This window comes from Remersonia thermophila, chromosome 7, assembly GCF_042764415.1.
Source record: "Remersonia thermophila strain ATCC 22073 chromosome 7, whole genome shotgun sequence".
NCBI lineage: Eukaryota > Fungi > Ascomycota > Sordariomycetes > Sordariales > Chaetomiaceae > Remersonia > Remersonia thermophila.
Genome location: NC_092223.1, coordinates 179,819 through 199,510, shown reverse-complemented (window position 1 = coordinate 199,510; position 19,692 = coordinate 179,819). Strand labels below are relative to the sequence as shown.

The 19,692-nt window shown below is 60.3% G+C and overlaps 5 protein-coding genes across 5 annotated transcripts; 3 read left to right on the top strand and 2 right to left on the bottom strand.

Annotated features, from left to right (window-relative positions):
* Window positions 1-1,472: 1,472 nt before the first annotated feature.
* Window positions 1,473-2,509, bottom strand: VTJ83DRAFT_7040 (uncharacterized protein; the record flags this gene model as incomplete). The annotated part of the gene is made up of 2 exons (XM_071013819.1): window positions 1,473-2,065; window positions 2,191-2,509. 2 exons carry the CDS (start codon window positions 2,507-2,509, stop codon window positions 1,473-1,475), a joined length of 912 nt encoding a protein of 303 aa, XP_070863257.1.
* Window positions 2,510-2,886: 377 nt separating this feature from the next.
* VTJ83DRAFT_7039 (uncharacterized protein) lies at window positions 2,887-4,311 on the top strand (the record flags this gene model as incomplete). Its single annotated transcript, XM_071013817.1, has 2 exons — window positions 2,887-3,867; window positions 3,940-4,311. The coding sequence occupies 2 exons, from the start codon at window positions 2,887-2,889 to the stop codon at window positions 4,309-4,311; spliced, it is 1,353 nt and encodes a 450-aa protein (XP_070863256.1).
* An 806-nt stretch (window positions 4,312-5,117) lies between these two features.
* VTJ83DRAFT_7038 (uncharacterized protein) lies at window positions 5,118-9,212 on the top strand (the record flags this gene model as incomplete). The annotated part of the gene is made up of 2 exons (XM_071013816.1): window positions 5,118-6,066; window positions 6,145-9,212. 2 exons carry the CDS (start codon window positions 5,118-5,120, stop codon window positions 9,210-9,212), a joined length of 4,017 nt encoding a protein of 1,338 aa, XP_070863255.1.
* Window positions 9,213-9,639: 427 nt separating this feature from the next.
* On the bottom strand, window positions 9,640-11,054 carry VTJ83DRAFT_7037 (uncharacterized protein; the record flags this gene model as incomplete). The annotated part of the gene is made up of 2 exons (XM_071013815.1): window positions 9,640-10,650; window positions 10,773-11,054. 2 exons carry the CDS (start codon window positions 11,052-11,054, stop codon window positions 9,640-9,642), a joined length of 1,293 nt encoding a protein of 430 aa, XP_070863254.1.
* Window positions 11,055-12,188: 1,134 nt separating this feature from the next.
* VTJ83DRAFT_7036 (uncharacterized protein) lies at window positions 12,189-18,902 on the top strand (the record flags this gene model as incomplete). Its single annotated transcript, XM_071013814.1, has 2 exons — window positions 12,189-12,656; window positions 12,720-18,902. 2 exons carry the CDS (start codon window positions 12,189-12,191, stop codon window positions 18,900-18,902), a joined length of 6,651 nt encoding a protein of 2,216 aa, XP_070863253.1.
* Window positions 18,903-19,692: the final 790 nt, after the last annotated feature.

Below are 19,692 nucleotides of genomic sequence, written 5' to 3'. Positions count from 1 at the left end.
AAGCGCGATGCCGTCACGCACGACGCGAACACGCGCTCAGAGTTGTCAATGGGGGGGCGGTATGCTGGAGGTTGACAAACGATTCGGACCCGAAGTAACACGGAATCCAAGTTGCAGATTGCAGGTTGCAGAAGAACAAGAGGGGGGCAAGGTAGTATCGCCTGACCGGGACCCGACGGGAGCAATATGTCGTCCTGAATCTGGTCGGCGTACCTGTTGAATTTCAACTGATCCGTGATGGGTCTGTCTTCATGGCCTCCCGCCCGATCCCACGAGGGCCCCGGGAGCCCCAAGACTTTCAGCTCCATCTGATAAACAATAGATGCAGCCAAAGTGGGTTCATGACGGTGTCTTGGCTGCCGAGATCGGGTAAACTACGCGGGAAGACACGGGATGAAGAGAAATGGTGGTGTTGCGCCCACGGAGCTGATGTACACGGTACGCCGGGGTCGGAAACTATTACTGTGCCGGGTGCCAGAAAAAGCAGACGAGCTGCAGGACGTGTGACCTGAAAACCAGTGTCACCCTGGCCACCTGTGTGGGGTTGGCATCATGCGGGTAGTGCAGGTGTTGTGCAAATCTGCATGGAGGTACGTAACTACCATACTCCCATCGTCGTGGTTCGTTGAGGTGGAATGTGGTGGACTTGGTAGGTGTGGCTCTTTGTTTTTGGTTGTTTTTTTTTTTTTTTTGCTCCTCGTTCTCCGATGATTCCCCACTCCGGACCCGCTTCTGGGCACCGAGAACTCCATGCATCCGGGTCGGATGCGGGGGAGGCAGAGATGGCTCTGGCCAATCGTTTTTCGTCATTCCATCTGATAATCGCTCGCCCTTCGCTTAGCCCGTTTCCCAATGGGGACTAGGGCCGTGGACGGGAGGGTCGACATCAGGCCATGGGACAAGGTTGTCCCACTCTCCACTCCCCCACCCTCAGTGCTCTCCCACGCTTCTTACTCACAACCTGGATGAGAGGGATGCGGCACCGCGTTCCGGTGAATGGTGCACATCACGTCGGGTCTTGAGAAACGTCTTCTCATAGGTCCCGAGGACCCGTCAAGGATGGGAGCCATCCATTGACGCATGGATGGGAGTGACCAGAAACGACTTCGCGCAGCCGATAGCGCTGCAACTAGTGTGTAGTTATGTGTAGGTACGGCGGACAAGCAGGTGTTGACGGTAATACCTAATGAGTTAACACACCACCTCCATCGGGCTGCATCACAACACCATCCCGCGGTTCCTGTCACACCTTCACCGGTCTTCGACGGGTGCTTGGCCTCGCTGGGCCAGTGAAGAATTTTTTTTTTTCCTTTAGCGCCGTCACTCCTACCGACAATGCAACCTCCGTCCAGGATGCAGTCAGTGCACCTCTCCACCCGAGAATCCACTTCCCGTCCCATCGTCGGCTTCAGCTCTCCACCAAGTAGCATCAGATTACTGTGTACAGAATTGGCACTGTGATAGCTTCGAGGCTAGAGCTTCGAGTCTTTCCATTGCGGCGCTCGCCGCTCAACAAACGCCCGAATGCCCTCGGCAAAGTTGTCGCCCTTCATGAGCAGCGGGTACCAGTCCTTCTCAAGCGCGCTCACCGCGGTCTCAACGTCCCCGTCCTCCCACGCCATCCTCACCCCGCGGCGCCCGACCACGAGCGCGTCCGGGCTGTTTCGGCACATGTCCTGGGCCACCTCGAGCGCGGCCTTGGCCACCTCTGCATCTCCGCCCTCCACCAGCCTCGTCACGAGGCCCCAGTCGCTCAGCGTCTTTGCGTCCACCTGCCGTCCCGTGAGCACCAGGTCCATGGTGCGCTGCAGCCCCAGCGTGCGGGTCAGCCGCGGCAGGCAGCCCGCCACGGGCACGATGCCTCGCCGGGCCTCGGGGAGCGCAAACTTTGCCGACGTCGACGCCACCACCAGGTCGCAGTTGGCAACCATTTCGAAGCCGCCGCCGAGGCAGAGGCCGTTGACGGCAGCGATGACGGGCTTCTTGCCGGCCCGGCGCGGGAGACCTGCCAGGCCCGGAGCGGCCATGGAATTGACCTCGCCCGTCTCGTTCATCTTGTTCCACTCTGCTCCGTTCGTGCCGACCTTGCCGTTAGCATTTTTCTTTTGTGCTTCCTTGGACCGTCATGCAGGCTCTTTCCGAGCAGCAGACCCGGGGCAATGGATCAGGGGCGCTCCGTTGCCGACGTACCGTGGAGATCGGCTCCGGTGCAAAACGCACGCCCCACTCCCGTGATGATGCCGACCCACAGCGTCTCATCGTTGTCCAGCTGCTCCCACACCAGGGCGATCTCGCGGCTGGTTGCCTTGTTGATGCAATTCAGCTTGTCTGGCCGGTTGATGGTCACTTGGATGACATGCTCCGCGGGGTAAGATACGTAAAAGTGCTCGTGATGCACGGGTGGGCGTGGTTGGACCATGGTTGCGAGTTGCAAAATCTCTGCTCGAGGTCGGTGGCCGGCGTCGGGATGGGGACGGGTCGGTAAACGGTGGGCAAGGTGCCGCGCCATGATGTTCCCTGATGATTCCTTGCGTCTTTGCTTCTTATACCCGGCCCTTCGTTTGGGGCTGGGAACCGCCCGCCACCGCTCCGTTATGATCCGTTACGACGGCGGATTCCTTTCCTTGGCCCGTCTTCTCCGGCTATCTGATGGCGCGATAATCTCTCACTGTCCAGGGTCACCATGCAAACACGGCTTGCCGAAGCGACCCTACATACGGTTTGAGCCGATGCCTCGGGGCCCGCTCAAAAGGTGGGTGGCGTGCATGCAGCCCACCTTGGTGACCTCTCTGTTGCGGTAAACTTTGATCTTGGACCTTTTGCGCCTTGTCTTGTCCGTTTTGCCCTGCGTCGCAGTTGTCAAGGTCTCCCATCATCACCTTCACGATGGCGTCCAACTACCCCCCGGTGAAGCTCCCGCACCCCTTCCTCACCTCCTACCACGTCCGCGCTGTCGACTCCGCGACGCCCGCCAGGCTGGTCCTGGCGTTGGACGAGAAGCAGCCCGCCAATGGCCGCCCTCTCCCGTCGCCTCTCCATCTCGACTCCCTCTCCTGGCTGGACCTGAAGAAGCCGTCGCCCGAGGAGTGCCCCCCCTTGAACGACAACAGCCCCTACGCCCGCGCCCGCCGCAGCCCTTTGACCGCCTTCACCTGGACAGGCTCCTCCGCGCCCCCGCTCGGCCCCGTTTGGAACGTCGTTCACGCCATCTACCTCGCTCATCCAACCCACGAGTACTTCCGTGTCAAGCTGGACGGCGCGGCCAAGGAGGCTCTGCGCAACACGCTCTTCGCGACCGGCCTTGCGATCCCCCACCCGGCGCCGCGGTGGGACGCCAAGGCCCCTCCGCCGTGGACGCGCGAGAAGCCCGTCCCGACGGGAGAGGACGAAATCCTCATCCTGAGGAGCTCCTTCTGGCAGGGCGCCGCGTCGCCCGTCGGACCTCGGCCCATCTGGGTGGTCGGCGACGGGACGGATGGTCACCTCCTCGCGCCGCTGGCCAACTACCCGCTCATGCCGGAGAACTACCACATTACCAACAAGTTCCCTGAGGGAGAACCGGTGTTTACGCGGCACCCGATCCGGCGGCCGAAGCCGAAGCCGGGGTCCATCGTGTACTCGAGGTACATCCCGGAGCTGGATGCCCACTTCTCGCTGGAGGCCGTTGATTGGCAGGATGAGACGCACTTGAAGCTGTTCAACGTCTGGCAGAACGATCCGCGGGTGGCGGCCGGCTGGAACGAGACGGGGACGCTGGACCAGCACAGGGAGTACCTGCGGAAGCTGCACTTTGATCCGCACGTTCTGTGTCTTTTCGGGCGGTTTGACGAGACGCGGTTTGCTTACTACGAGCTCTATTGGGCCAAGGCACGTTCTTCCTGCTCTTCTCTCCCGAGCATGGGCATGGCCATTGCGACAAGGATGCTGACGAGTCTCCAGGAGGACCACTTTGGCGCCCACTATGCCGCAGGCGACTACGACCGCGGCCGCCACTCTCTGGTAGGCGACGCGTCGTTCCGCGGGGCCAAGCGTGTGAACGCCTGGTACTCGAGCTGCATTCACTACTGCTTCCTGGACGACCCGCGCACGGCGAGGGTGGTGGGCGAGCCCAAGGCCACGGGCGCCACCATCCTGTCGTACGAGAACGCCCAGGGGCTGGTGATCGGCAAGTATGTGGATCTGGGGCACAAGAGGTCGGTGCTGTCGATTTGCGAGAGAGAAAAGTGGTTCCAGCTGTGCCCGATCTTTTGGGATGGGAGGGAGAGGCCGTTGGAGTCGGCGGATCGCGCGGCATGGAATGCGAAATTGTAGATGGGGACGAACGAGTCGAGTCTGTACATACATAGATGGCTGAGAAGGATGATGGACAGGCGTGTTTCTTGCTCGGAAGTTGGAAGTCAAGGGTTGCTACGTAAAATGTTCGCTATTATGCCGCTGGATGTCCTGTTTCTCTCTTCTAACCCATGTACCTCCCATCCTGCTGTTCATGATATCTGTACGTTCAGCGTTCAGGTCGGAACACTTCCGTTTGACCCTCAACTCTGTCCTTGCGCTGGCCCCGCCCTGGATGGGGTCACCGCATCACGCAATCCGCCCGTATTCATCGCAGAGGCGCCATCCCACATGGCCCGGAGAGCAGCCACCGGCTCACGCCGCCAAATTCGTATTGCCGAAGAGGTTCTCGGAACCGTCCTGGCCGAGGGATGAGCTGTCTTGCTAACCCCTGTCAACTCCGGCACACGCCCCCGGATGTCTTACACCCCCCCCCCTTTCCTCCGTCTCCACTCTCCATCTGATAATCTCGCATCACCCGATGTCGGCTGTAAACGCGACCAAACCGTTTGTGGGCCTGTTACGTTGCAACTTAGACGGCACAACCCTACCGCGGGATGGAGATTCCAAGATGGAATAGGCAGCTCAGAAACACCGCCGCGTGTTTCCGTACACCATTTCTTCTGAGAGGCTCTGCTCTTCACTTGAGCTTATCAGCCGCTACTTCCAAGCCTGCCTCGTTGAGACGTCGGTGACAACCACATACCGGTCGTCTGGTCACACAGCCCATGGCCTCGTCAGCATTGCCCAGAACCCCCAAGAGCCCGGTAGTAGCGTGAAAAAACATGAAGTTTTTCACCACCTTTACAGGCTACGGCCGCCTGCTCTTTGCCGGCAAGCCTGGCACCGTCGACCTATGCACCCTCGCCGCTGCCGTCTTGTTCGCCATCGCCTCGGGCGTCCCTTTTCCTCTGATCGGAATCTTCTTCGGCCAGCTCCTCAACGATTTCAACGAGGTCACCTGCGCCGAGGAGGAGGCCAATGGCCCCGTCGACGACGCCGCCGCGGCGGCATACCAAAGCAGCGTTAACGACAAGATCCTCATGATCGTCTACCTCGCCATCGCCCAGTTTATCGCCATCTACGCCCACCTGACCTGCTGGACGCTCTACGGCACCCGGCTGGCACAGCGGCTGAGGGAGAAGTACCTTTCCACCCTGCTCCGCCAGGAGCCGAGCTACTTTGACGAGCTGCCCTCGGGCGAGGTCGCCTCGCGCCTCAACGGGGATATCTCGGCCATCCGGTCCGGCACGAGCGAGAAGGTTGGCATCTGCTTGTCTAGCGTGTCGTTTTTCGTCACGGCGTACGTGGTGGCCTTCGTCCTCAACCCTCAGCTCGCGGGCATGCTGGTGTCGCTGGTCCCCGCGTACTTCCTCATGTCGCTTGTCGGCAGTCACTACATTGACAAGTTTTCGGGCTTGGTGGCGGATCACGCCGCGGCGGCTGCTGCCATCGCATCGGAGGCGTTGAGCAACGTGGTGGTTGTGCAGGCGTTCGGCGCGCAGAAGCGCCTAGAGGCCAAGTTTGAGCAGGAGCTCGCCAAGGCCAAGAAGGACGGCGTGAAGAAGGCCGTGGCTGTGGGGATTCAGTCGGGTGTGCTGTACTTTGTGGCGTACGGTGCGAACGGTTTGGCATTCTGGCAGGGCAGCAGGAGGATCGCCGATGTTGCCGGGACGGATGAACCCGGCGCGACGGTCGGACAGACGTTTACTGTCATCTTCATCTTGATCGAGGGTGAGTGCCAACTCCCCCCCCCCCTCTCCCCTTTACGTGCACCGCGTGCTGTGATGGGCCCGGCTAACAGCTTACAAGCCACTCTGCTCCTCAGCCAAATCGCCCCTTTTGTCCACCTGTTCATCGCCGCCGTGGCATCCTTCCGCAAGCTGGAGGACGACATGAACCGCTGCTCCCAAATCGATAGCACATCTCCTTCCGGTCTCACCCTCTCTCAGCAGCCCGACGTCCAACCGGGCTTCGAGCTCGAGGATGTCTCGTTCCACTATCCCTCTCGTCCTGAGGTCACAGTCCTCGACAAGGTTAGCATCTCAATCCCCGCCGGCAAACACACCGCCATCGTCGGCCTCTCTGGCAGCGGCAAGTCCACGATTGCAGGCCTTGTCACTCGCCTCTACGACCCGATCACCGGTCGCATTCGCTTCGCAGGCCACAATCTGCCCGAGATCAACGTCCGCGACCTGCGCAGCTTCATCGGTCTTGTGCAGCAGGAACCCTCTCTCCTTGACCGCTCTCTGCTGGAAAACATCGCCCACGGGCTGGTGAACTCCAACAACCCTGCCCATGCCTCCCTCCAGCAGGCGCTCCTTGGTCCAGAGCTGGGCGATCTCGCAGCCAAGCTGCGCGAGGGCAAGGATCTGGCGACGGCCGCGGCCGAATTCAGCCCGGCCGTCTCTGAAATTGTGCGCCTGGTCCAACACGCCGCAACCCTCGCCGACGCCGACGGTTTCATCACCCGCCTCCGGCACGGCTATGGGACCACCGTTGGCGCGAGCGGCCGGCTCATTTCGGGTGGGCAGAAGCAGCGCGTTGCCTTGGCTAGGGCGCTGGTCAAGGACCCGGCTGTCTTGGTTATGGACGAGGCGACGGCCGCCCTGGACTCGCGGAGCGAGGAGCGCATTCAAAAGGCGATTGCGGGGGTGGCCAAGGGGAGGACGATGTTGACGATTGCGCACCGGCTGTCGACGATCACGTCGGCGGACAATATCATTGTGATGCACAAGGGCAAGGTGGTGGAGCAAGGCGACCATGCTTCGCTGATGGAGCTGAACGGGACGTATGCGGAGATGGTTCGGCTGCAGACCATGGGTGCCAAGAATGGGGACAAAAAGAGTGGCGACGAAACCCCCGCGGCCAAGCACGAGATGGATATCACCGACGATAGGCGGAGCAGCGACGCCTCGCAAAGCGGGCTCGAGCAGGACGAGAAGAAAGCCGCCGCCTCGGTGCGCGAGGAGCCCGCCGGCGAAACCACCACCGCCACTCCTGCCGGCGAGGAGTCCGACGCCGAACCCCCAACGCCGGCGAAGTCCACCCTCGACCTGGCACGGGGCTACTTCCCCGCCGTCCGCCCTCACCTCGTGGTCATCCTCGTCGCTCTCCTCGGGTCCATCATCGTCGGCGGCGCTTTCTCCGGCGAGGCCGTCATCTTCGGCAACACGGTTGACTCCCTCAACGTCTGCCGCAGTCCTGACAGCATCCGATCGAGCGGCAACTTCTTTGGTCTCATGTTCTTCATTCTCGCCATCATTGAGTTCTTCGCCAATGCGGCCAGCTGGTCCGGGTTCGGCTGGGTCACGGAGCGCATCGTTTATTCGGTGCGCGTTCTGAGCTTCAGGTCCTTGTTTGAGCAGGATGTGCAGTGGCACCAGAGCGAGGGACGGACGCCGGCGACGTTGTTGGCGTACATCACCCGCGATGGCTCGGCCTTGGCCGGGCTGAGCGGCTCAGTTTTGGGAACCCTCTTCTCCATCACCGCGAACCTCATCGCCGCGATCGTCTTGACCAACATCATTGCCTGGCGTATCGCGCTGGTGTGCCTTGCGCTTGTGCCGCTGCTGCTCGGCGCGGGCCTGACCGAGCTGCGCGTGTTGGGCCGGTTTGAGGTCAAGCACGAAAGCGCGTGGGCGAGATCGGTGGACATCGGCACCGAGGCCGTGGCGAACATCAAGACGGTCGCAGCCCTGGCGTTGGAGGATGACACCCTGGCCGCCTACCGGCGCTCGCTCAAGGGTCCGCGCCGCGAGACGCTCAGAGTCACTGTCCTCGCCAGCCTGTGCCAGGCCATCACCTATTTCTTTGGCAACTGCGTCAATGCGCTGGCCTACTGGTGGGGCGCGAAGCAGATCATCGAAGGCCATGTCTCGACTGCACAGTTCCTTATTGTCGTCTTTTCCCTCCTTGTCAGCGCGCTGCTCTGGAGCCAGATGTTCGCCCTGGCCCCGGAGCTGTCCAGCGCCAAGGCCGCCATGGCACGCATCCTCGGCCTCATCGAGCTCGGCTCCGACGGCATGCATGGCAACCTCAAGCCCGGCGCGCTCTCCACCCCGACCAAGCCCGACTCCGCCGCGGAGGAAAAAGCGGTCCAGGGCGGCGGCACCAAGGACTATTCTTCCTCGGCCGCGAGCGTCGAATTCCGCGACGTGCGCTTCTCTTACCCCGCCCGCCCGGACGCACCCGTACTCAAAGGTCTCTCCATTCACATCAAGCCGGGAACCTTTTGTGCCCTCGTCGGCCCCTCGGGAGCTGGCAAATCCACCATCATCTCGCTCCTTGAACGCCTTTACACGCCCCAATCCGGCGCCGTGCTCATCGACGGCTTCGACGTCACGAAGAGCCGAGACGTCTCCTTCCGGGATACGGTTGCGCTGGTTCCGCAGGAGAGCTTGCTGTTCTCGGGCAGCGTGGCGTTCAACGTGAGCCTCGGAGCGCGGCCGGGCCAGGAGGTGACGAAGGAGGACATCGTGGAGGCGTGCAAGCTGGCAAACATTCACGACGCCATCGAGGCGTTGCCTGAGGGGTACGACACCGAGTGCGGCTCCGGCGGCGCGCGTTTCTCTGGAGGGCAGAAGCAGAGGTTGTCGATTGCCAGGGCGCTGGTGAGGAAGCCCAGGTTGTTGATCCTGGACGAGCCGACGAGCGCGCTCGATGCGGAGAGCGAGAGGCTGTTGCAGGAGGGGTTGGATAGGGCGGCACAGGGCATTACGGTGGTTGCGATTGCGCACAGGTTGAGGACGATTCGCAAGGCCGATTGCATCTTTTGGATCGAGGACGGAAGGTGTGTGGATTCGGGCACGCACGAGGAGTTGTTTGAGAGGAACGAGGGATATAGGGCGAACGTGCTGCATCAGACCGTGGCGGAGTGATGGGCAGCATTGGGTTCTTTTGGTGTTTTGTCTTGGTTGGTATACAATTTTTTTTTTTTCAAAGGCAAGCTAGTTGCATGACGACGGCTTGAAAAAATAAGGAGGCATCAAAACAATTTTCTGAAATAGGCAACTAATCAGACATGACGCAATGGAAGTTAGAGGATAGCTAGACGATAGATACCAGAACGTGGAATCATTATGTCAAAGTACAACTCAGTTTGAATTCCTCGTTGGAATTAAAATCCCAATTTTGTCTCATGTGCCTGGATGGTTTTTACCTACAATAGTACGATGCATGTACCTATCCATGAACACCCACATGTTTACAACATCATCAGCACCAAGATCTTGATCATACGAGACAATCGAAATACCAAGTCATACGACTGGAACGTGGTAGTCATGATGAAAGCGCAGTGGTATCTTACAGGCTCCTGTCCAGTTCGTCCAAATAATCCAAGATCCTCCGACACAAAAACTGCCTTGGCTCCGCCTGATCATCATCGCTCAGCGCATGCGACGCGTTAGGAATCAACCCGCTCCTCTCCCTATCCCAAACCTTATACGCACCTCCCCTCTCTGCCGCATCCCTCCACCTTGCCAGCAACTTTTGCTTATCAACCCAATCCGGCACCGCCTGATCCCTCCCCGACATCAACACCATCAGCTTGAACCCCAACAACCCCCTTGGCCCAACCATGCCCCATGTCCGCGCAATCTGCTCGTCTCCCAGGTCCGAGCTAAACATATCGTCTTCTCCCGGACTCCTCGGGCTGTCCGGACTGGCCAGGCTCAACCACCTCCGACAGCTGATGGGAGTGTTCCCTGGATATCCGAATTGTCGCGTCAGCGTGATGGGGAGCATGCTATCCGCCGTGGGGTCCTCGTTTTTGAGGCCCTCCTTGGCCAGCCTGACCAGCTCGTCAAAGCTTTCCTTCATCTCCTCGGGCGTGCGCCCCAGGAAGCCCTCTCTGACCACCCACTTCAGCGCCTCCCTGTCCGAGACTGGGGCCTGCATAATGGCACCATCCAGCTTCGGCCTCAGCACATGCTCCAGGCCCCGGTCAAACTTTGGCGCCGAGGTGTGTGGGTTGGGCCTGCTGAGGTAGTGGAGCACGGCCTGGCTCCCCGTGGAGTGCCCCATGAGCACGATCCTCCCCGGGCTGCCGTACCTGGAGGCCTTGTAGTCCTGGATATGCTTGATGCATGACGCGATCTCGTCCGTGTCGCGGTCCAGGTGGGAGAACCCCCACGCGGTGTAGGCAGAGGACAGGTTCGGGGAGAAGAGGGACCACGAGGTGGGTTGCAGGGCGGTCACCACATCGGCGAGGTAGGACGTGGTGGCCAGGCCATCGCCAAGGCCGCCGACGAAGAGGATGCTGTTGGGTTGGGGGCGGGAGCCGGTGGTAAATTCAAAGGCAACAAGGGTCTCCGTCTACGGCCGGGGATTAGCGGTGTGTGTGTGGAAAGGAATGGAGGAGAGCAAGGCTGAAAACAGGCCACCCTTGCGAGGGGGGAAGGGGGGGGGGGGGGGGGGGGGGGTGTTGTGTGACGTACGATGTGGTGCAGGATGCCAGGGTTGCCTCCTCGGGGCCAGAACTTGGATCCCATGGTGGATTGAGCCGGCGTTGGGACCGATGCTTCAACGGGCGCAGAGGACAGGTGCAGCGTGATGGTGAGGGCCGAGTGTGTCGGCACGTCTTCGGGTACGTGCCTGGGCAGTTGTTGTGCAGGCTTGTGCTCGTGCTCGGATGTGCCCTGACGAAAATGGCCGCGTGCTGACGACAGGGGGGAGCCGAGACGGGAGGACGTAGCGTGTGGTTCCGAGCTCACAACCATGACCTCAGCAAGCAAAGGCTTTCGGATTTGTCGAGTCTTCAATGAATGCCCGTGGGAAAGTACCGACTCGTACAGGTACTTCGATGCCCTTTTTGGTCCCGTTAAAGTCTTAATTCGCGCAATGTCCCGACATCGGGCACGTTTCCCCTCTTCGGGGACCCTCGGCTTTGCGCGGGTTGCCGATGGTGAAACCGCATCGGGTTGGCGATGTCACCCCCCTGCTCCACGATTATCAGATCATCTGGGCCCGGGCGATTGATTAGATTATCTTTTTTTTTTTTTTTTCGACAGGGGACGCCGGTCAGAGACGGAGTCTCCAGGGGTGAAAACCTCGCACGACAATCTCCGGCCCACAAAGCAACTTTGACCAAACAATGAGTCAGAAAAACATGGATGGCATTGTGTTTTGTTGAGGCTAGCCATCACCCCTAAGCCAATTGACCAGTCATCCAGGAGTGTACATCAAGGTGCATAGCATACAGATATGCCGTGCCTATTCTGGCGGTCACTGCAGTCCGTGGCCTGAATACCACCGTAGGGTCTCATGTTGCTGCAAGAAAACCGATGAAGGGCGCCATGTTTAACCGCCCGGAGGTGTGCCCCCATCCGGAAGGCAAGTGAAGATGGTGGGGATAGCTATAGACATCCCACCGTGGCCCGATTACTGTATACTTCTAGTGGCAAAATCAAACGTGACCCCCTGATCCATGAGCGTCACAGTTATCAGATGCGCCCGACTCCGCACCCTACACCCTGGTCGGTCACTCACCGAGGCTGGTGAACCTTCACGAGCACGCCGTTCAGCCGATCTCGGGTGTCTCGGCCCGCACGAAGTATCGGCGGACCTGCCTTGAAACGGTCGGAATGGTACTCTGGCAGACGCACGACAGTTGGAATTATGGGGCGATCCACAAACGTCACAGGCACAGGTCATGAACGGAGCGTCCGTGGAGAAAACACACGGGCAGCGGAGAAACGAAGTGCATATTGCCGTGTCGCCGCGGTATTATGTAGTGTAGCAGCTTCCTGTCCTTTGTAGGCCCGATCGATGCTCTTCTGCATTGCCATGCGAAGCGTCTTGAGTCGCTTCTATTTGCCCTCGCGGGTCCTTTCCGGCAGACCTGAAGAAACACCATGAGCCCGACAGCGATCGCAGAGTCCGTGTACCCGGCAAGTCCGGAGTTTTCGCGACTCCCGGCGACCCTCCCGCCGACAAAGGTGAACGGCAATGGCGTCTCTATGTATGCGGACGCTGCTGCGCCGGAGGTGGTGTCCGCAGCGGTTCCGGCGAGCCTGAAGAAAGAGACAGTCCTGCTGGCATGGCTCATCACTCTCCTGAGAACCAGCGAGGAGCGGGAAGCCTCGTTCGAATGGTCCTACACCAGCGACCCCAAGTCTGTGGACTTGACGGCGGCCAGGAGACCGCTGGTGTCCAAAGACGTCGTGGAGAGCCTTGACGCCAACCTCGATCAGATAACGGCGAACATCTCTCGCTACCTCACATCGCCGTCTCTACGATCGCCAGGACTCTCTGGCGATGTCTGCCTCGTTCTCAGCACCGGCACTCTGGACCAAGCACAGGCCGTTGTGAACAAAGATGGGGTACGTCGGATTTAAGAAACAATCACGAAGAGCCGCATGCACGGTGCTGACTGCGCGACCTAGCCGACACTTCACATAACGGCGCGCTTACGCGAGCGTGCCCTCGAGATCCGGCCTGTGTGGTACAGGAATGATATGCTGCCCTTTACCGTACGGCGACTCGTCGAAACCCTGCTAGACACAGTCTCCCTGTGCACATCAACACCTACAACGTCGCTTTCGACGCTCCTCGGCCCGACGACGCATGACCTTGATTACATCTGGAGCTGGAACCACGATCTGCCGCCAACATACGATGCTTGCATGCACGATATCATCTCTCAACGGGCCCAACAACATCCAGACAAACAGGCGATCGACTCGTGGGACGGGAGCCTCACATACAGAGAAATCGAGCAGTACTCAACCGTTCTGGCGCACCACCTGCGAACGGACCTCGGGGTGCAGCTCCGCGATGTCGTGCCTGTGTGCTTTGAGAAGTCCCGATGGACAACCGTTGCCGTCCTCGGCGTCATGAAAGCCGGCGCAACCATGGTCCTGATGGATCCAACCTTACCCCTAGCCCGCTTGCAAAACATGGCCAAGCAGGTCGGCGGCAAGGTCATGGTTACAGGGCACAACCAGCGCTCACTGGGGCAATCCATCATCCCAGAAGGCAAGCTTGCGACGATCGACGCCGATTTCTTCGCGCTTCAGCCCGACCGTATCATCGGTGATCTCCCCGAGGTCCCCCCTTCGACGCTGATGTACATCATCTTCACCTCCGGCAGCACCGGCACGCCGAAAGGCGTCCAGATCTCGCACCGCAGCTACACCTCGAGCGCTTACCCCCGTGCGGCAGCCGTGGGCTACAACCCCGGCACCCGCACTCTCGACTTTGCCTCCTACGCCTTCGACGTCAGCATCGACAGCATGCTGCTAACCCTGGCCAACGGCGGCTGCCTGTGCATCCCCTCCGACGAAGCCCGGCTCAACGACATCAACGGCGCCATGCGCAACATGCGCGTCAACTACGCCGGCATCACGCCCTCGGTGGCGCGCATCCTCGACGATGACGTCATCGATAACCTCACCCACGGGTTTGGTCTCGGCGGTGAGGCGGTTTCCGCGAGGGATGTCAACGTCTGGGGCAAACGCGCGCGCATCGTGATCGGCTATGGCCCCTGCGAGTGCACGATTGGGTGCACCGTCAACTCCAGCGCCGCGACAGGGAGGGATTATATCTCCATAGGTCCCGGGAATGGCGCGTGCATCTGGATCGCCGACCCGGATGACCATGACAAGCTCGTCCCCGTTGGTGCCGTCGGCGAGATCCTCGTGGAAGGTCCCATCGTTGGGCAGGGATATCTCAACGACCCGGCCAAAACCGCCGCCTCCTTTATCGAAGACCCCAAGTGGCTCGTCGCTGGGCATGGCAAGGCACACCCTGGCCGCCAGGGGAGGCTGTACAAGACTGGCGATCTCGGGCGGTACGACCCCGACGGGTCGGGGGGCATCGTGTTTGTCGGGCGCAAGGATACCCAAGTTAAGCTGCGCGGCCAGCGTGTTGAGCTAGGAGAGATCGAGAGCCAGCTCACCTCGAGGCTACCGCAGAATGTCGACGTCGTGGCGGAGGTGGTTGTCCCGAAGGGAGCGGCGGGAGGGAAGGCCACGCTCGTTGCGTTTGTGGCGCCGAGGTCTGTGAAGGCGAGCGGCAAGGATGCGGATGCCGACTTGGAGCTGGCAACGCTCGGTCCCGAGGTGGCGGATGCTCTGGTCAAAGCCGACGCTGAGATTGCTGAGGTGCTGCCGAGGTATATGGTTCCGACGGCGTACATCCCGGTGAACCGGATTCCGACGCTGGTCTCGGGGAAGACGGATCGGAAGCGGTTGAAAGCGTTTGCGGCGAATGTGGACTTGCGGGAGGTCGCTGCAAAGACGGAAAACAACCCGGGAGGCCTTCATGGGGACGCGGCTGAAGCGGTTGAAGACCGTCCCCTGACGGAGATGGAGACGCGCCTGCGAGCTGCTTGGGCCGCAGTCCTCAAAGTGGATGTGGACAAGATCCGCGCGGGTGACAACTTCTTCGTTCTCGGCGGTGACTCGCTTGCGGCGATGCGTCTGTCGTCAGTCTGCCGCGAGGCTGGCCTGGACATCAGCGTGGCCAACACGTTCGGCCACCCGACGCTCTCCGCCATGGCATCTGTCACCACGGCAATCTTAACCTCTCAGGCCGTAAGCCAGAGGACGCCGTTCAGCCTTCTCCCTCAACCTGCCGAGCCGGTCATCCTCGAGGCAAGCCAGGCCTGCGCCACCGATGTCAACGCCGTTGAAGATATGTACCCCTGCACGCCCACTCAAGAATCCCTCTTCACCTTCTCGCTCAAATCCACCGAGCCGTACGTCGCGCAACGCGTGGCCAAAATCCCGTCCCACATTTCGACCGACGCATGGAAGCATGCCTGGGAGCAAGTTGTCTCCGCCACCCCCATCCTACGCTCGCGTCTCGTCCAAATGCGCGACTTTGCGGGTCTTGGGCAGGTCGTGCTGACGGAAACAATCCCATGGCGCCATTCGACCTCCTCCCTCGACTCATATCTCGCCTCCGACCGCCGCGAGCAGATGGGCCTGGGCCAGCCCCTGACCCGCTATGCCATCGTCGAACCCGCCACGGAGTCTGGAGCACGATACATGGTCTGGACGCTGCATCACGCAGTATACGATGGTTGGTCCGAGCCGATTGTCCTCGCCCGGGTGCGCGACGTTCTCCAGTCCGCCGCCCCTGCTGCCAACCCCTCGACCACGATGGCCGACTTCGTCCACTTCCTCAAGACGGCCACTCCAGACGAAACGACGATGTCCTTCTGGGCCAAGGAGCTCGCGGGCGCGACCGGGCCGCAATTCCCACGCCTGCCATCTCGCGACTTCGTCCCCTCCCCTGATGTGCTCCTCACCCGCCACATCTCCTTGCCTGCAACTCAGCTGGCAACGTTCCCCTTCACTCTCGCCACTCTCATTCGCGGCGCCTGGGCCCTGGTCTCTTCTCTGCACGCAGGCAGTCATGACATCGTGTTTGGCGAAACCCTCATGGGCCGTGACATCCCCTTGCCGGGAGTCGAATCGGTCGTCGGCCCGCTGATCGCCACCGTGCCCATCCGCGTGCGCGTCGATTCCGCTGCCACGGTGCACGATTACCTCGCCACGGTCCAGCGCCAGGCCGGTGCTCGCGTACCCCATCAGCACAGGGGGATGCAATACATCCGCCGCGCGAGCAGGGACGCACAATACGCCTGCGAAGCTCCCTCCGGCCTGGTCATCCAGCCCGAGCCGGAGCACGGCGGAGTGGTTGAAGAGCTAGGCTTCCAGATGGCGGACGTGGTCCTTGAAGCGGTGCATTTTAACCCTTATCCTCTGATGCTCGCTTGCGGGATTGACAAGGGCGTTGGAGGCTTCCGGGTCGCCGCGAGCTTTGACTCCCGTGTTGCCACTGAGCAAGAGATGGGACGTGTGCTGGCGCAGCTGGAGACGGTCTGCCGCACCTTGGTGGAAGGGTTGGACAAGAAGGTTGGGGAGGTGGATGTGTTGCCTCAGGACGAGAAGGAGAAGATTTGGGGGTGGAATGCCGAGCCACCGATGCGGAGGGGTGGGAAGATGGGAGGGGTCATGGCAGGCATGAGGCCTGGAGACGTGTTCAAGGCGAGGGCGGCGATCCCATGGGTCTGTCAGCTCAGGAATCCATCGGTGCTGGCGCCTGTTGGGTGTCCGGGTGAGCTCTGGCTTGAGTCCGAGTTCTTGACCGGCGATGGCGTCGTTGACTCGCCGGCCTGGCTGACTGCTGGGGCGGGGAGCTATAATGGGCGGAAGGGCAAGGTGCAGCCGACCGGCATCATTGTCATCCTTCAGGAGGACGGGTCGCTTGTGTTCGTGGGCCACAAGGATGAGAAGCTCGGCATACAGGACGCGGGATACATCGTCGAGCTCGAGGGACACCTGGCCACGTACCTACCGGAGACCGTCCGTTACGCGGTTGCGGCTGGCCCTCAAAGTTCGCTTGTTGTCTTCCTCGAGAGGCCAGGCCCCGGGCAGGAAGACGGTGTTGAAATCTTAGCCGAACCGGCCATCATCTCGCTGCCCGACTCGGAGTCCCTCCGGGTCACCGTCTCTGCCGGCATCCCCACCAGCCTCTCCTCCGCACTCAAGCGTCTCGACAAGTTCGCAGAGAACTCTCTCCCCTCTCACCTGGTGCCTTCTGGCTACATCGTTGTTGACGACATCCCGACCAAGAATGGAGAGATCAACCGGGAGGCCATTGAGCAGCTGGCCTCCAACCTGCCTTCGTCTCTTTTGGACCAGCTGCGCCAGGGCTTCCAGCGGGCTTGGACCACAGCCGCCCCTGCACAGCCTACGACTCTTACCACCGCGGAGCAGATTCTTCGTGCAGCTTGGGCCGCAGTACTGGGCATCCTGGAAGAACGGATCGACCCCGATGACAACTTCTTCCGACTTGGCGGCGACTCGGTCCTCGCCATGAAGCTGGTCTCCCGGCTGCGCTCTGCCGGCCACGTCTTGACTGTCGCCGACATCTTCCGCCACATGCGCCTGAGCGATGCCGCCAAAGCGCTGAAGCTGAACGAGATTACCAACGGCGCCAAGGCGGATGAGCGGCAGCGACGGTACAAGCCCTTTTCGTTGATCGATGTGCCGGATGCGGATAGGTTTGTCGCCGACGTGGTCCGCCCGAACCTTCAAGATAAGACCTGGACCGTCAAGGACGTGTACCCAGTGACCGACTCCCAAGCTCTTGACGTTGCCGCCACGGTGCAAGTCCCGCGGACTTCGGTCCAGTACACGACGCTTCGCTCTGCCGACGGGTTTGACCGCGTCCGCTTGGCTCAGGCCTGCCAAAAGCTAGTCAATTCCCACGACATACTCCGGACCGTCTTCGTGGAGCACGAGTCCTCCCTCCTGCAGGTCGTCCTTAGCTCCTTCGACGTGTCTCTCTCAACCCACAGCGCCGATTCATCCAATCTGGACGAGTCCGTTTCGAAGATCTGCAACTTGCACCTCGAGAACCCCGCCTCCTTCCGTCTCGGCGCGCCGCTCGTCCATTGCCTGCTTATCCAAGGCCCTCCGGGGTCGAAAGAAGAGGTCTTCGTCTTCGCGCTGTCCCATGCACTCTACGATGGCGTGTCCCTCCCCATCCTGCTTCACGATCTCTCCACCCTGTACTCCGGACAATCTTTGAACTCCACCACCACTGCGCCGTTCGCATCCTACCTCTCTCTCACTCGCTCCCCCTCCAACGCCACTCCAGCCCTCGCGTACTGGCGCAATCTCTTGGAAGGGTCACAAGCCACTGTTCTTCCAGGCCAGGCCGACGTCACCTGCTCCGCGGACAAGGCAGTGTTCCTCACCGCCTCCGCTGTTCCTGCGAACGAAGTCATCAAGACAGGTACAACCACAGCCTCTTTGCTCTCGGCCGCCTGGGCCCTCCTCCTCGCCCGCCGTGCCAAGACCAAGGATGTCACATTCGGAAGCATCACTTCCGGCCGCACCGCCCCCGCAGTCTTGCTCGACGCGGGCGACGCGGTCATTGCCGGGCCGTGCTACCAGTTCACGCCTGTTCGCGTCCGGTTTGATGAGAAGATCAAGACGGCGGCCGATCTGCTGGCGGGTGTGCAGCGGCAAGCGGCCGAGAGTTCTTCCTGGGACTTCTTGGGCGTCTCAACGGTGGCAGAGGCTGTTGGGTGGGAGAATCGGAGGACTTCCGGCCAAGGTGGAGCGCTGAAGGGAAGCCACGGCATCTTCTTTGACAGCGTAGTTCACCACCAAGACTGGGACGACTTTGATGAGATGGAGTTTGGGGACGGGAAGTGCACGGTGGATATTGTGAATCCTCACGGAGACGCAGCAAGGCCGTTGAAGGTCGTGTCGTTTGTCAAGGGCGGGGAGGTGCATGTTGGGTTGGTGGGATACCAGGAGGAGCGGGAACTGCTGGAGAAGGTGTTGGAGGAACTGGCTGAGACGGTGAGGGAGTTGACCCAGGGGGGTGGGGGCAGGTTGTTGGAGGAGGTTAGCCAGGAGACTGCGGAGGTCGTTGGCGAGGTGGTGGATTTGGTGGTTGCCGAAATGGAAGCGAAGGTGTTGAATAAGAAGGCCGCGGTTATGGAAAAGACCGGGGAGGTGGGAGAAAAGAAGAAGGGGCGAGGGTGGAAGAAGAGACTCTCTTTGTGGAAAAAGAAGACGCTGGGGAGGCCGAGCGCCTAGGCGGTGAAGATAGCAGGTAATATTTCTTGGGATAATAGTTCTTGGTTTATTTGGCTTCATGACGTAGGTCGTAGGTCGGGCATATTGGGGATGTCCCACCTCGGAATCGACTTTGTTCTCTCGATGCAACATTTCTCTTAGTGATAGCCATCGAATTTTTATACATCCGTCACAGATACGATCCTCTTTGTGCCCCATATTGATCACATTACGTTCCGTGCCATCTGGTCGAGTCACGAACGATAGCAGCTTTAAGGGGAGGCAGCATAAGGCTACTGGAGGTCCAGTTTAGCTTCGACTCAACGCTGCTCGTCGTCACTTGGTTGGCCGAACAAGGTCAAGTGGCTTACGTTAGTTACTGGTTTAGGAAGTTTGTTTTGCTGCCCCTTGGCCGGAAATGCTCAACCGGAACGGAGGGGAATCCGTCTCCTGTAAAACCCGACGGATCATGGGAAACTGCACGCGAAATGGGAGAGATGGTACCTTAGACACGGACGGGTATCGATAGTTGGAAGCATATGTGCGGACCGGAGAGCGGACGTCCTGCCTGGCCTGTAAGTAAGTATGACGAGTGTTGTGAGCTGGAGTCAGGTCAAAACATCGTCAGCATTGACCCCACAGGCAGGAGGGGTCAATAAGTCCATGTTCTTTGTGCGCCGTGTGGGTGGGTCCAGCTCGAGAAAAGGAAAGGCGGTGAAAAAGTCAAGAACAGCCCCGCACCAAGACCCCTCCTTCATCTGCTGTTATCTTATCTCGCCACCAAAATTTTCCCAGTCGTTAAGCAGTTGGG